The sequence below is a fragment of the Sinocyclocheilus anshuiensis genome, unplaced genomic scaffold, assembly GCF_001515605.1.
Source record: "Sinocyclocheilus anshuiensis isolate Anshui unplaced genomic scaffold, SAMN03320099.WGS_v1.1 scaffold335, whole genome shotgun sequence".
Taxonomy (NCBI): Eukaryota; Metazoa; Chordata; class Actinopteri; order Cypriniformes; family Cyprinidae; genus Sinocyclocheilus; species Sinocyclocheilus anshuiensis.
In genome coordinates, this window is record NW_015548239.1 from 1397392 (window position 1) to 1411493 (window position 14102).

General features: G+C 38.1%; 2 protein-coding genes across 3 annotated transcripts in view; one reads left to right on the forward strand and one right to left on the reverse strand.

Annotated features, from left to right (window-relative positions):
* The window catches only part of LOC107654868 (reticulon-4-interacting protein 1 homolog, mitochondrial-like), an 8443-nt gene extending 5348 nt beyond the window's left edge, over positions 1-3095 (forward strand). Inside the window, exon 9 of the mRNA XM_016442156.1 lies at positions 2127-3095. Coding sequence (XP_016297642.1) covers positions 2127-2249 — 123 coding nt within the window. The 3' untranslated portion in view covers positions 2250-3095. The remainder of the gene's footprint in view (positions 1-2126) is intronic.
* Positions 3096-3179: 84 nt separating this feature from the next.
* Positions 3180-14102, reverse strand: part of LOC107654865 (absent in melanoma 1 protein-like) — a 41437-nt gene continuing 30514 nt past the window's right edge. For both annotated transcript variants that reach the window (XM_016442152.1, XM_016442154.1), the window contains 12 exons: positions 13380-13558; positions 13068-13194; positions 12700-12845; positions 9185-9311; positions 8951-8980; positions 8455-8567; positions 8171-8303; positions 7407-7546; positions 7128-7251; positions 6632-6790; positions 5260-5422; positions 3180-3850 (listed from right to left, as the gene is read on the reverse strand). In XM_016442152.1, the coding sequence (XP_016297638.1) occupies positions 3762-3850; positions 5260-5422; positions 6632-6790; positions 7128-7251; positions 7407-7546; positions 8171-8303; positions 8455-8567; positions 8951-8980; positions 9185-9311; positions 12700-12845; positions 13068-13194; positions 13380-13558 (1530 nt within the window). In that variant the 3' untranslated portion in view covers positions 3180-3761. The remainder of the gene's footprint in view (positions 3851-5259; positions 5423-6631; positions 6791-7127; positions 7252-7406; positions 7547-8170; positions 8304-8454; positions 8568-8950; positions 8981-9184; positions 9312-12699; positions 12846-13067; positions 13195-13379; positions 13559-14102) is intronic.

Genomic DNA, 14102 nt, shown 5'->3' on the forward strand with positions numbered 1-14102 from the left:
AAATAAATAAAAAATTGTACTGATCCTAAACTTACTGACCCCTCTTTGTGCACTGCAGTGTAAAGATGAGTTTTTCTCATTTTTTGGTGGTTTGTCAGAACACTCTTCGTGGCAATTGTTGATGTTTTAGCAGGAAATCCACACTGGTTCCTTTTTTTCTGACATTAAATTGACACACAAATGCCTTCTATTCATAGTAGCTAGTACAGAACAAACATTTACATTTTGCACATGTATTTATGATGTAAATGCTTCTATTTTGTTAAATATTTAGCAAAATCCTGAAACTTTCCACATTTGAATTAGATTCTGAATTCCTTTCAGTTACTCTCATGGCACACAATTTCACATAAAGTCATGAGCAGTGATCTCACTGCAGCTGCTGATGACCCAGTCAAACACTTTCTTTTCACAGCCATGACCCACCCTTTTCACAGCTTTACACCACCCTGTCCTGTGGCATGGGGACAGAATAAGGGATTTAATGAGTGTATATACTGATCCAGAATGGACGAAGGTAGAATGGAAGAAAAGAAAAGAAGGGTCGGGAACCTTAACCTGATCGCCTGACACTGTTTCATTGTTTTGTCAAGCTGGAGATGTGGAGCTAGAAGTCTATTGAGTACTGACTCTCTCTCTTTCTCAGCACCTCAGGAAAGGAGTGCACTATCGCTGGGGTTTCTTTGCTCCAAGCGGCCCTACGCTGGACGAGATTAGCGAAATGGTTGATGCTGGAAAGGTACAGCAGCCTGTGTGTGTCTGACATGTCTCCTTCCTCTCTCTTCAATCAGTTCTCTTAACTGTCAGCTCATATACATGATTCTCAGTTTTGGTAGTTTGGGTTGTTCACACTGACAGTGATTTACATCAGTCGAAATTCAACTAAATAGATAAATCACATCTACTTTCCACAGGAAGAAAAATGATTCCTTATCAAAACAGAATGACATCTTATCTTTACCAGCAATACAAAATGTCTGTGAACACATTTTCACATTTACTTGTGGCTCTTTGTCTTGTGCTGTTTGTTTGAACACAGAAATTAAACAGAACAGTCATTATGAACTTGTGTTATGACAACGTGACTGCTTCATGATGGGAACAAGTGTGGAGTGTAGCTAACCTTATGATAAACATCAGATGTTGCAGATAGCAGATGTATGCACAAGAAAAACATTTCATTGAAAGAGTAGTTATGGAGCTGAGATTTTTGTGAATTTAATATCAGATGTTATAGAAAATAAAAAAAAAACGTTAAAGTACTATAATATTTGATTATTCTGATTTGAATATATCCTTATTGTTTAATGTTAAGCAGCATTTAAGGGAGCTTTTCAATACTGGTAAGCAGAAAAACATTTAAAAAAAAAAACATTTACAGAAACATTACAGCAGTGCAGCAGGCAGGAAATGTGTCTCATCTTGTTTCCTTTAAAGCAGTGTGCTGTTGTGCTTGTATGGCCTGTGTTTGCTAACCAGCTATGTTTATGTTTCCGCTCTCAACTTTAAGACTGTGGTTAATGAGTGTTTTGAAAAGATATTCATGATAATAAAATGTTCAATATTTTAGGACAATGTTTGGCCAGACTTCTGGTCTAATTAGTAACAATTAACCACATTGGAAGTCTAATGTATTGATTTTGTTCATATTAGTGTTATTAATGCTTCAGATTGTAGACATTAAGATTATAATCAACTGGCATTTGATAAGGAGTTCAAATATATCAGTTCAGCAGATCATGTTTCCTCAAGACAACAGTACATTGTATAAACAGTACATTTACCATGAAGGTGACTTGAACTCTTTACAGGTACAGTCAAAGCAAACTGACGACTCATAACTTAGGTCTCGTGTGGGTCAAACCAGCAGTTTCTTGTTTACCAGCTCTGAGTTTTAACCACAACACCACAGCACACCCACAGCTAACCCTACTATACACCCACCACCCACTCGAGCACCACCTAATGTATTGCAGGCGCATTTTAAAAGTTGATATTCAGTGGATTTGGATGAGATTAACATGACACCAATGAGTCATCATCACGTTAAACTGCAGGTATTATCCATGTCCTCCCAGGATGTTCAATTTCAGTTCTAATATTTGTGTGCTGTTGTGTCCTTGTAGGTCCGTCCCGTGGTGGAGGAAGTGTTCTCATTTGCTCAGGTGCCTCAAGGCTTTCAGAAAGTAGAGCAGGGTCATGCTCGTGGCAAAACTGTAGTCTCCATCATTGAGGACGAAAAAGAATAACTATGGCAACCAAAAAATTTACTTATGCTGGGACTTTTTTCAGTGTCTGTTGAATTAAAAACATTTATCTAATGGCTAGTGTCTTTATTTTGCAGTATAAAATTAGCAGACAAGCCCTGTTCATTATTTCAAATCATATTCGTAACAACTTGAAAAGTCATAACAAACAAACAAAAAATGTTTTATTCTTAATGTAACAGTATATTTTGGAAATATGGGCATGAAAATATAAAAACACTAAAACAGATTACTAAACACGTCAGAAAATGTACACAAACATACACACAACAACTACTAAAAAATCTTTATAAAAGAAAACGGAGAGACAGAAAAAGCTCTGATCAAGAATAAGCCACCTTTCAAATTTATGTGAGTTTGTGAGCAGGAGTGAATTGATGCCAGATCAGCACAGCTAGGAGTAAATGTTTATATAAAATTCTAATATGTGCAATAGTGCTTTTTATACTTATTTTGCAGAATAATCTGACATACTAAAAAAAAAAAAAAAACTTTGTACAGCAACTTTACAATTGTATGAGTCAACGAGTTCCCACATTTTGTTTTCAGTGAGTTTGAATGGCAATAAATGCTGCCTTACATTCAGAGAGGTCTGTAATACCTGTTTGTATTCTCATTCATCTGAACAGCAGTTGCTCATCTGGTGCAGGAAGCCTTGGAAGTATGCCATTTAAAATGTGCAGTTTTTGCTCACGGGCGCTTAGCTCTGATCCACTGAGCCATTAATGTGATTAATTACTCTGGAGCCACAAGAAAATAATGTCATGACTGCTGGCACCACAAGAACAAGCCCTTTACTAGTGACCATCCTGAGATTTGACATGAAAGGCTGCAGACCTTTTAGGAGCTTTTAAGGCACTAGTAAAACATCTATTATACTAATTACTAGTAGTATATGACTATACTAAGTATCTATAACTTATACATTTCTTGCACAAAATAATTTAGTCAGAATACACAGCTACTTATGAATGAAAGAAGGTGCTTTTGCCCCTATAAAGTGTAATTAGGACAGGCAAGGGGTAAACTGGGACATACTAACTAAATTAACCTCGACTCTTTGCTGACACAAAAGATGAACAAGGTCAGCTAAAGTGCAACTACATACAAATCGTTATGCTACTGCGCCCTCTTTGGTAATATCATTGCATTGCAAGCCTTTGCGTTTCTAGGTCAATGCAGAGTAACAACAAAAAAGTACTAGCACAAAAGATGTTGAAACTGAGGCAGGTCTCATTAGGGTCCTTGATGCAGTCGATGAACTTCAGTTGAACGTCCAAAGACAACTGTAATCTAGATGGATGATTTCAAAAGGTTTGGTCCCCCACACATTCTCATCTCTGGATAATAATCCCATCAGTGACAAAGACTCATCTGAGCCATTTTTGGGGTTTAGATTTACATCATCTTCTCAGTGCACAACAGCCTCATACATTTTATGGTTTCTGCTGAATAGCAGGAGTTAGAGAAACGGCCTCTGTTTTGACCCAAGCACTAAAGGATTTCCACAGTCCATCTCTGGTTGGTTTTCTGCTCATCAAAGGTGTTTAGAATCACCTGGTTTTTATCATACTGTTGGCCACCTGGATGAAGAATAGATTAAGAAATTCAAATTCTCAAGATTTCAATAGGCAGTAACTTTAAACACACCTCTTTAGGTTTAAATTACACTACCATTTAAAAGTTTTTTTTTAATAGAAATTAATACTTTCCTTCAGCAAGGATGCATTAGGTGACAGAAGAGAGATTTATGTTACAAAAGATTGCAATTTCAAGTAAAAGCTGAACTTTCTATTCGTCAAAAATGATTTATCATCACAAATATTATGCCGCACAACTGTTTTCAACATCAATAATAAAAATAAATGTTTCTTGAGCATCAAATCAGCATATTAGAATGATTTCTGAAGGGTCATGTGACACTGAAGAATGGATTAGTGGCTGCTGAAAATTCAGCTTTGCCATCACAGATATAAATTACATTTTAACATGGATTAAAATAGAAAACCGTTACTTTAAACTGAAATAAAATGTTATAATATTAATGTTTTACTGTATTTTCTGTTCAAATAAATGCAGACAGTAATGCATTAAGTAATACAAGACAGTAATACAAAAAAAGGTGTAATACATTAAGTGGGTACTAGATGGCATCAAATGATGGTTTCCTGCTGTGCTGACTGACGTCAGGGTGGCGCTCAAGTTACACAGAAATTTGAACCACAAACTACCTCATTCTGAATTCAGACAAACAAAAGGAGCCATACAGCAGTGATCTTCCATCACAGAGATTATTGTCATAGTCCAAATAAATAATTTACCCTCATCTTACTTGTTGTTCGATGTCCCTTATCTACTGCTTTACATGTAAAATTTTTCAAATTATTCCCTTTCAAACAATTTCTGACCAATGAATGACTTTTCCAGCTGAGTAAGACATTTTAAAAATACGGTTGTAAAGAAGGCACTCTCAAAGAGTAATTTCTAGCCAAATAAATAATTTAGCAGCTCATATTGACAATAGAACCTTTTAAAATGTTATTAATGATAATTTTTTATAATATATATTGTGTTTTATTATATTTTAATCATATTAATATTATATTAGAATAGTTTTGGAATATTATTAGCATTTAATTAATATTCAGTTTAGTGTTAAATGGTAGCCCCTTCATCTGTGCTACAGATTCAGACACATCTTCGCCTCTGACAGGATGCTGTGGTATGTATGAAGGGCGGCAGTGCAGTTGCCTGAGCAGATCGAGCGCAGTTGCCAATAGAAATGCCACACAGGTATGATGTGACATCAGAATGTGTCATCAGTAAGAGATTATGAGCTCGTCAGTGGAGGGTGTAGGTTTATGACTGACAGACACACGCCTCATGTGCATGTGAATTTCTCTGTTTATTGTTCCACTCCAACCATTCTGTTTCATTTCATTTCTTTTCTTTTCATTGTCTTTTCTTTTATTCAAATGTATAAAGTACTGACCTTTGACCTCCAGCACAAGGTCAGGCTTGAGGTTGTTGTGTATGATTCCGTCTCCTGTGATGCTCCAGAACTGATTGTCTTTGCCTGGTTCAGGTGAAATATTCAACCTGCCACCTGCCATCACCACACCTCCAGATGTCTCCACACAACAGTCCTCGACCATCTGAAGAGAAAAAGCCAGAGAGATCATGGTCATGATGAGTAGACGGCTACTTGTCTTTTGAAAATCAGATTGCACGTGTTAACAAAAACAGCATTCTTCCATCTTAGAAACATCACTGTCCTACGGAACATTTGACCAGTTTCTCATGCAGAAAAGCTAGTTCATGCATTGATGACCTCTAGACTGGACTGTTGTAATGCACTGCTAGGTGGTTGTCCTGCATCTTCAATAAACAAGCTACAGGTAGTCTAAAATGCAGCGGCTAGAGTCCTTACCAGGTCAAGAAAATATGATCATATTACCCCAATTTTACAATCTCTACACTGGCTACTTAAGTTCTGTATCAGTTACAAAATATTACTACTTACATATAAGGCCCTAAATGGTTTAGCTCCTGTGTATCTAACCAGTCTTCTATCACGCTACAATCCATCATGCTCCCTAACGTTGTAAAAATCTGGACTTTTGGTAGTACCTAGGATAGCAAAGTCCACTAAAGGAGGTAGAGCATTTTCGCATTTGGCTCCCAAACTCTGGAATAGCCTTCCTGATAACGTTCGGGGTTCAGACACACTCTCTCTGTTTAAATCCAGATTAAAGACACATCTCTTTAGCCAATCATTCACATAATGTATCTCATAACCTCGTACTCCAGTTATATCTGATCAAATGCACATTAACATTTTTTGCTTGGTTTGAACAGCAGCTACGCTAATATTTGTCTATTTGCTTCTCTGTTTTTGCCACGGGATGGGAATCCCGAGGTAACTTGGAATTACACAAGCTTCAGTTTGGATCCATCCCTTACAAAGATCTGAGATGACCGAACACCTGAGAAGAGATGATACCAACCCCTCAGAGGACCTCAGTTGACGCCAACCCTGAACCAACATACAAAACTACCAAATTTTCCTTTAAGTTTGATCACAACATATAATCATTGCTGTTAATAGTGTTCACCGTTTGTTCAATACATGTCATTAACTAACTGCATGATTTTTACTCTACATATGGATATCACTTTGACATGTTATGGATATCAAGTTGTAATGTAGAAACTTTCATTCTATGTGAAGCTGCTTTGCAACGATTTTTATCGTGAATACAAATAAACGTGAATTGAATTGAATTAAACGGAACCAGAGTCAACATCACAGGTGCACTCGAGTACAGAATTGGATCTGGAAAGGTGACCAAAGTGTAGAGTACCTTGCAGCGCAGAAGTCCATTCTCATAAACCCATATCTGCTCTGGACCACCAGTTTCCTCCAGCACTTGCACCCGGAGCAGCTTTAAATCATCCAGTGATCCAGTCAGAGACATCAAGCAGCCCGTTTCGGCACTACGCAGCCGGAAATAAGCACGTTTCTATTGAGAAAGACAGAAGATACATGATCATGTTTGGATGTTTAAACTAGCTATAAGAGAAACTACTATTGATAAAGTTTGGCTAAACTCTAACTCGCTTAACAATGTATTATTATGTCACCATGGGTATTAACGGTCTCATTCTGGATTTACTGGAGTGTCTTTATGTCCACATGTTGTGCTGTGTTTGCCCTGCCTTTATATGTGCCGTTCCCAAACAATTAACTCTCACACCTAAAAGCAAAACTACCCAAACCCCATTGGATCTGAACACACACACAGCAAAACACAAGTAATTTCGCTTCCTGAGAACTAGGCACGTGGTGGTGTTTTATACCTGTAGTAACGGACGCAGAGAGCCAATCTGCTCCCAGCCTTGGAACTTCTGCCAATCACCGATCTCGCTGGGATGGAGCAGGACCTGACGACCACGGAATTTGCTGTATTCATACAACACCCAGCTGATAATAACAAACACAAATACACAGAGAAAAATCTATTCATTTACATTATTTTCACATCCAAATGACCCATAAAGGAGAATAATAACACTACATTTGGTGTTCCACACCTACACCGAAATCTGAACTTTGAATGTGCTTCAGAAACCACTCACATTCCTCCATTGACCAATAGAGAGTTGACCCGCCCATCAATGCCAGCCAGAGACAGATTCAAAACGCCATCAGTCAGAACCACTTTACGTCCTCTGAAGCCAGATTTACAGAAGAGTGTGATGGAGGGCATAGAGAACTCCTGAGTGGACAGAGAAACAATGAACATGTGTTTATTACAAAAATCCAATCATTGAAATCATAGTCAGCTATGACATGACTGAAAACAAGGCTGTCCTTTGAATATGTTGCACTGTTTTGTACCTTTCAGCCCACAAAACACTGAAGATGTCACAAATCTCTCTAGAATTATCTCCTGTCAACATTTTCACTTTTATTTTGCCTCACTACAATCAAGATAAATATTTTAGCAACATTTTTGTCAGGAAAAAACAAATAGCTATAATGTAACTACATGACAGACTGCATGAACACACCTCTGCTGAAAGACATGGTGAACTTTTTTTATATTTAATTTTTTTTTATTTTCATCATTGTCATTCTTGGCATTACAACAAATTCTCATCCTGTTTAGCCAGATGAATAATATGATCAATGCTCATGTCTAGTTGTTTAAGTTGACAAGGCTTAAAAATACATCTACATGATCCATGAAAGTAATATGTAGTGCCAAGATAGCATTCGTCTTATAGGGGATGTGAAAAGGATCCATCCTCACAGCCTCATTTTCAGTAGGAAAAAATTAAATATTCTGCCTAGCCTAGGGATCTTTTTCTTCTGATCCCATCATCTCTTCAGTACTCACATGTCCTACAGTGTGCACAGAGCTGATTTTGCAGTCTGAGTTGAGTAAGCCCAGAGCATTGGGATTAGGGTATTCTCCTTCCTCCAGTACATACATGTTGTCAGTGAACTGTGGGCCATCGAACACCACCCAGCTTCAAGCAGAGACATGCACAATGAAATGCTGATTATTTTCAAACACTCCAATCTTGCTGCTTATTTTGAGCAAAGTCCTCTTCAATTTTCAAAAGTTTTGTGCACATTTAATGTTCTTGTGTGATTCTGTTTGAAGGAAAAATTTCTAACCTCCCAGCCAAAACCTTGCAGGACATTGGGTAGAAGCCCTCCGGCAGGAACGCCGCACTTTCATCTAAAGCCTGCATTGCTCCCTTGAACCCTGGTTCAGCAAACAACAGCACCTGAGAATCAACAAGAGTCAGAGAGTTTCATTAGAGGATCACATGAATGAAGCTTTAAAAAAAGGTGCTTCTTAATCTAAAATCACTTTGATAAGATGCAGAAGATGATCAGAAAAATATATCTAGTTGACTAGAATATCTAGATCTTCACTTCAATTGAAACTAGGAATCTGTGCCTGCAGAATTCCTGAATGCCTGTCACTCACAAAGCTGTACACATCCTGCCTCTAGCATCTTCATTTATCACATTTTTTATCATTCTTTCAGCTGTCCGTAGGATTGTAGTTCTCTTAGCTCTTATCTTTAAATCAATTGCACAGATTTCCCTTTATAATCAGACTCCATGTGGAACCATAACATTTGGGCATGTCCATTAAACTCACCTTATATCTGGACAGTCCTTCAGCCTGTTCCTGAGGCAGAAAAAAAAATTTATAAGACATGGTTATTCAAACACAAGCAAGGTTTTATTGAGTAATAAAATTGCAAAAAAAATAACGTTACAATAATAGATTACCAAAACCACAGGCTGAATGGACAAGATCTTGTTCAAACACAAGCAAGGTTTTATTGAGTAATAAAATTGCAAAAAAAATAACGTTGCAATAATAGATTACCAAAACCACAGGCTGAATGGACAAGATCTTGCAGTTGTGTGCTCCCCAATCCTCTGGACTCCCATAGAGACCCTTCTCTAAAATGTACAGCTCACCTGAGAAGTGTGCCTTCTCGAATGCTATCCACCTGTTCAGTCAGAAAATAAACAGTTAGACCTTTTTAACTCAGCAGATCATTATCAGCAGAGCAGGTAAGAACTTCAACCATGAAACAGCTTTAAAACATAGCATATATGAGAGCTACAGAATTAAACAGACAGTTGACTGACAACTGAGAAAATCATCCTCCCATCCTGTATACACTACTGTTCAAATGTTTGGGGTCTGTAAGAATTTGAACTGAGAAATAAAAATTCCCTTGATCTTTTGACATATAAGAGGTCATTGTACTATAAAAACACCCTGTAAGTTTCAGAACTCAAAACTTTCTCATTAGTCTAAAATCAGCCTATATTGAAGCCAATCTGAAGTAATAGTGTGGCTAAACACCTCCTCCGCAGAAGATCAACACCTGCTTCTACATCACTGCCTGTTTAGCCCTGCCCACCGATTCACACATGTAATGTTAAAAACAAATGAGGCAAACGCAGGTCTAAGCAGAAACCAAATTATAAAGATGGATCCGAAAACATCAAGACGCTGTGCTGTGCCAAGTTGTGGAAAAACAGTCTTTGCATTGTCTAATCCCAACATTAGGAAAGAGTGGATAAACTTTATTTTTAATGAAGCTCCAGACCGCGTCAGTAAGAACTTGGTCCGTTGTTCACTTAATTTTACCGTGGATTCATTTACAAACAAGGCACAATTCGATGCAGGATTTTCAGAATGATTGAAACTAAAAGACAATTCTGTGCCAACACACGTGTGAGTAAATGTTTTTATTACGTGATTGTCACGAATCCTGTCCATGGACTTCCGTTTATTCACCACCAGAGGTCACCCTTTCCATTACATTGACTCTCGCACAACACAAACTGTTGCATAGCACCCCGGACTACATATCCCATCATTCTTTGCACGATTTGCACACTGCACTGATTGCACTCATTGCACACAGCTGTTTCTAATCACCTCACTCACTATATAACACCCACTCTAACCACCTTTCTCTGCTGAGTATTGTTTAGCCCGTACCCCATTCCGAGTCTCTGTGTTTTCCTTGTTTTGCCTTGCCTTGCCTGTTTCCGCGGTTTCTGATCTTTGCCTGTTTTCCTGGATTTTTCCCTCTCGTCTCGCCCCTGTGATTCTGTCTGCCGATCGGTGACCTACGCTAGCCCTGGGACTATTCTTGTGTTTTGCCCGCTATATACCTGTTTGCCATTGTTTGACCCTGCCTGTTTACCACGTCTCTTTAATAAAGCCTGCAGATGGATCCACACGTCTCACGTCTCGTCAGCCCCGTTACACAAGCATTAAATAATGCACAGGAAGGCTATCGGGAACATTAACAGTTATAGAAATGCTCTGTTAAACATTAGCATATATTTTTGTACGGGGTTTTTAACACCGTTAACACACCATTAAGCTAATGTGTTTACCTTGCTTAAGCTCTAGACCAAACAAATCTATTATGTGTGCTATTGACAAAAATGTCAAATTTGCCAGGACAGGTCATTGTGTTCCTTAGACACTGGCAAAAAAAGGCTAATAAATTAAATGTAATAGAAGAAATCCTCTGACATTTTCTGTGCAATTAAGTGTAAAACAGTTTTTTTTTTTCAAAGTTCACTTTTGCTTTTCTTTGGTAATTACTCAAGCATTTTCTATTTAAAATCTATTAAATGTTATTTATTTTATGGTCATTCTATCATGGATTTTTTATTTAATTTATTTATTTATTTTTTTAACAGCCAATTCTTTACGTGGAAATAATGTTAGAACCTGCTTCCCACACAAGTGGGGGAACAGTTCGCCTAGAAATGAAATCTGTCATTATTTACGCACTCTCACTTTTTATTACATCTGTATGTTATTTACAACTGTTTTCCTGGATTTTTCCCTCTCGTCTCGCCCCTGTGATTCTGTCTGCCGATCGGTGACCTACGCTAGCCCTGGGACTATTCTTGTGTTTTGCCTGCCATATTCCTGTTTGCCATCGATCGACCCTGCCAGTGTATGACCACTTCTCTTGTGAAATAAAGCTTGCACATGGATCCGCACGCCTCTCGTCTCGTCAGCCTCGTTACAGAGATCACTATCGCTTTGTCTGTTATTACAGATCATTTGATATGTACTGAGTATTTATGTGCTTTTAACCTAAATCACATCAGCATCCATCTGAATAGGCTGTAGGCTGTCAAACATACACAACTGTTAGCCGATCATACCAATGGGTGTTTACTTCTGAGTCTACAATCCGCTATGCCTATTCAAACAGAGCGTTCTGATGAGGGGGGTCAGAACAGGACAGAAAATAGCCTATTACTTCTACATTATGATGTTTTTTGATGTAAAAATCACGGTAACAGTATAAGTGGACCTCAGAGAACAGTACAAAATAAAAAACAAAGGCAGTTCATGACCCCTTTAAGAAGTGTTTTATGTTCACCAGGGCTGCATTTTATATATATAAAATTTATATATATATTCATATACATTCCTATACACATATAGCGCAAACAGTAGAACATAGTGCTACAGTAGCAATGCCACGATCATGGGTTCAATGCCCAGGTACAACAAGAACTGATCAAATGTGTACCTTGAATGCAAAGTCACTTTGAATAAAAGCATCTGTTAAATGCATAAATGTAAATCTAAATTTACTCAATCAGGGAAGTCGTGGCCTAATGGTTAGAGAGTTGGACTTGTAACCCAAAGGTTGCGAGTTTGAGTCTCAGGTCCAGCAGGAATTGTAGGAGGAGTGAATGTACAGTGCTCTCTTCCACCTTCAATACCATGACTGAGGTGCCCTTGAGCAAGGCACTGAACCCCCAACTGCTGACGCCGCAGCATAAATGGCTGCCCACTGCTCTGGGTGTGTGTGTGTGTTCACTGCTGTGTGTGTGTGCACTTAGGATGGGATAAATGCAGAGCACTAATTCCTAGTATTGGTAACCATACTTTGTCACGTCACTTTCACTTTAATTTATTTCTGTGATGGCAAAGCTACATTTTTATGCATCCTCGCTGAATAAAAGTATTAACTTCCTTAAAAAAATAAAATCTTAAAAAAGTTTGTAATGTTTTGATTCATCTTGGGGCTGGTTAGTCTGGTTCATGACTCTGTATTGAGGACTTTCTTTTAATCCTTATGAACAAAATGAATGAAAATATTTTGAGAACCAAGACTACTTAAAATATGGATGGTGACTTCTGCACACTTAAATAATGACAGAATTATCATTTTTGAGTGAACTACTGATTTTATCTCTGTAAGCAGCTTCCCACAAGGGCTAATAAACATTTCACTAACAGATTTACAGCCGTACCAAGGTCGACGGTTATGAAAGACAGGAAGAAAAAGAGAGCGATGCCTGAAGGAGGAAACAGGGAGTTTACATGCAGACACTCACACGCCAGAGAGGACTTCCGCTGATTGTGTCTTTATGCCAAAGCCAGTGGCTTCCATGCTAATGACAGGTTCCAGCAGGTCCACATTCATCCCTCTCTCACTGAAATCCCGCTCACTGAACATTCTCACGTGAGGAGTCATGAATTCCTACAGAAGGACAAAAAACCATGAAACGACTTGCAACTTTCTTATTCCAAGAAAACAGCAGTGTACATCAGAAGAACCCACATAGAGGCTACACAAAGATTATGAATGCTTTTCATTTCAAGTCTTCCCAGCATAACTTGCTCTGAGGAGGTTATGCTGTAAATTATTTATTTAATATTAATCTTGAACTCTTTTATTCAGAAATGGTCTCCGTGTACATACTGCTAATACAGGACGTATAGACAGGAGCCTGTCTTCCAGTCCACCCCAGTCAGTGAAGTCTGCATACTCTCCTTCCTCCAGAAGGTACTGGCGACCCTCGAACCTTGGTGCAGAATATCCTACCCAGCTATATATGAACAATAACATGAATCACTGCTGGATCCAGCTAAAGGCTATAAACCATCAAGTAATGAAGGTATGTGTAGATTTACAGTAATTGGGTGACATGTTGATAGTCTGGCTGCCTTTGCAGACTTTGAGACCAAACCAAAATCCTACCATGTCAGCTGTACTGTCAAAATATGTACTCACAGGCCACTCAGGATCTTCAGTGAGCCGACAGACTTTAGTCTCTTTCTCCTGATGCTGTCAGGACTCTTAGTTTCATCTTCTTCATCCTTCTTCTCTTCCTCTCCTTCATCAAAGTTGTAAATGTCCCGTTCGATCTCTAAGCACTCCCCTTGGAACACTGGATTTTCAAAGAGTACTGCCTGATTTCACATAGAGAAAAAAAAAACACTTTACAGCTTCCTGTATATTTAGAATAACTTCCTGTCAACTACATTCAGGGCCAAAATTGATTTTGCTTTTTTTTTATGGTACATTTTCTACATTTTGTAACTGCATTATTATTATTATTATTAAAGTTCTTACATTAGAATTATTATTTAATTAATTAATATACATTTAAATTACATACATTGAATATGAATTAAATTAAATTAAATTATTAAATAAAAATTTTTAATGTATGACAAATACTTCAGGAGTTGAATTCTCCTGAAAAAAAGTCATGAAAAAGATGCTTTATTTCATACAGCAAAATACATGTTCAGTGCTTTGACTGGGGTGAAGTGAATTCCAAGTATGGTGACCCATACTTGGAATTAATGCTCTGCATTTAACCCATCCAAAGTGCACACACACAGCAGTGAACACACAACACACTGTGAACACACACCCGGAGCAGTGTGTGGTGGTCCTGCGGCACCCGGGGAGCAGTTGGGGGTTCGGTGCCTTGCTCAAGGGCACCTC